This window comes from Octopus bimaculoides, chromosome 20 (genome assembly GCF_001194135.2).
Source record: "Octopus bimaculoides isolate UCB-OBI-ISO-001 chromosome 20, ASM119413v2, whole genome shotgun sequence".
NCBI lineage: Eukaryota > Metazoa > Mollusca > Cephalopoda > Octopoda > Octopodidae > Octopus > Octopus bimaculoides.
In genome coordinates this window covers 7,325,807-7,327,135 of record NC_069000.1, presented here as the reverse complement: position 1 = coordinate 7,327,135, position 1,329 = coordinate 7,325,807, and the positions used below count along the sequence as shown (strand labels likewise).

General features: G+C 36.5%; 1 protein-coding gene across 3 annotated transcripts in view; it reads right to left on the bottom strand.

Annotated features, from left to right (window-relative positions):
• LOC106869202 (mitochondrial inner membrane protease ATP23 homolog) overlaps positions 1 to 1,329 on the bottom strand; it is an 8,519-nt gene that overhangs the window by 4,792 nt on the left and 2,398 nt on the right. For all 3 annotated transcript variants that reach the window (XM_052975276.1, XM_014914845.2, XM_014914846.2), the window contains exon 3: positions 239 to 284. In XM_052975276.1, the coding sequence (XP_052831236.1) occupies positions 239 to 284 (46 nt within the window). The remainder of the gene's footprint in view (positions 1 to 238; positions 285 to 1,329) is intronic.

Here is a 1,329-nt window from a genome sequence, read left to right as displayed (position 1 = left end):
GAAAATGTATTGTTTACTAAAGTCCAGGGATGACAGCAGACATTTGACCTTGAGGTTAATGAAAATGTATTGTTTACTAAAGTCCAGGGATGACAGCAGACATTTGACCTTGAGGTTAATGAAAATGTATTGTTTACTAAAGTCCAGGGATGACAGCAGACATTTGACCTTGATCTTTGTAATCATAAATTATGTAATATTAATTAAATGAAATTGCCTGTAATAATGTTCATCTTACCAACCATGACGTTTCAAAGCTCTTAAAAGTAATTTCACCATAGGATCTACATTTAAAAGAGAACAAGAAAGAGAAAACAAATGAATTTATATACATAATTGCTTTTCAGCTTGATGGAAAATAAAATAATGGTAAAATAATACGGTACATAGTGTAATAAAAGTTAAGGGACAGGTTTGGAAAGACTAGAAAGGGAGCAGCAGAGAGTAATATCAAGCAGCTAAAAGAGAAGCTAGATGTGAGGTGTACTAAACAAAGGAAGAAGCAGAAAGTAACTTCTGTACACATTCTGTGATGTAAGGATCAGAGGGGTGAGGTGTTCTAGATTGTAAGGGAGTGTAGTTGAGAGAATTATGGTATTGCTGAAAAGAGCCATGGAGTTGTTATTATGAGAGATTGATGAATGTAGAGAATGTACAACAGAGAAACGGCCTACTCAAAATATTGGGTCATCTCATAAAAAATGTGGTTTTTGCAATTGCATGAACAAAAAGTCAGAGGGGGACAGGATAAACTACCTGCATCAACTTGCTATAAAAGCAGGTAGTCATTTTACCTTGTCCTTATTCTTACTGAAATTTTTGAAGAGTACAGTTCGATTGTAACAGTTATTTTTTCAAAGCTATAATGGAAGTGACAAAAGAGCATATTTGGCCTATTTTGCTTTATGAGTTCAATAAAGGCAACAACACAATGGAAAGTGTGAGGAATATTAATGCAGTATATGGGAATTGGACAAAAAGCATGAACCAGTGTCAACGGTAGTTCCAGATATTCCAGGCTGGAAACTAGAGTCTAGAAGATGATCCTTGTCCTGGATGATGTGTAGATCTCGATGAGGACGACCTGCAAAACCTGGTGGAACAAAATCCCATCATAACTGTTGAGGAACTAGCAGAGAAGCTTGGATTTGTTCATTCAACCATTCATTGACACCTGCACGCCAGTGAAAAAGTCAGCAAATTCCGAGTCTAATTGCATGCAGAGAGTGAATGTGTGCTCTTCCTTGCTGTCACATCTCACAAATGAACCTCTTTTGAACCGAATAGTGACTGGTGATGAGAAATGGGTTCTCTATAAAAATGTCAAGC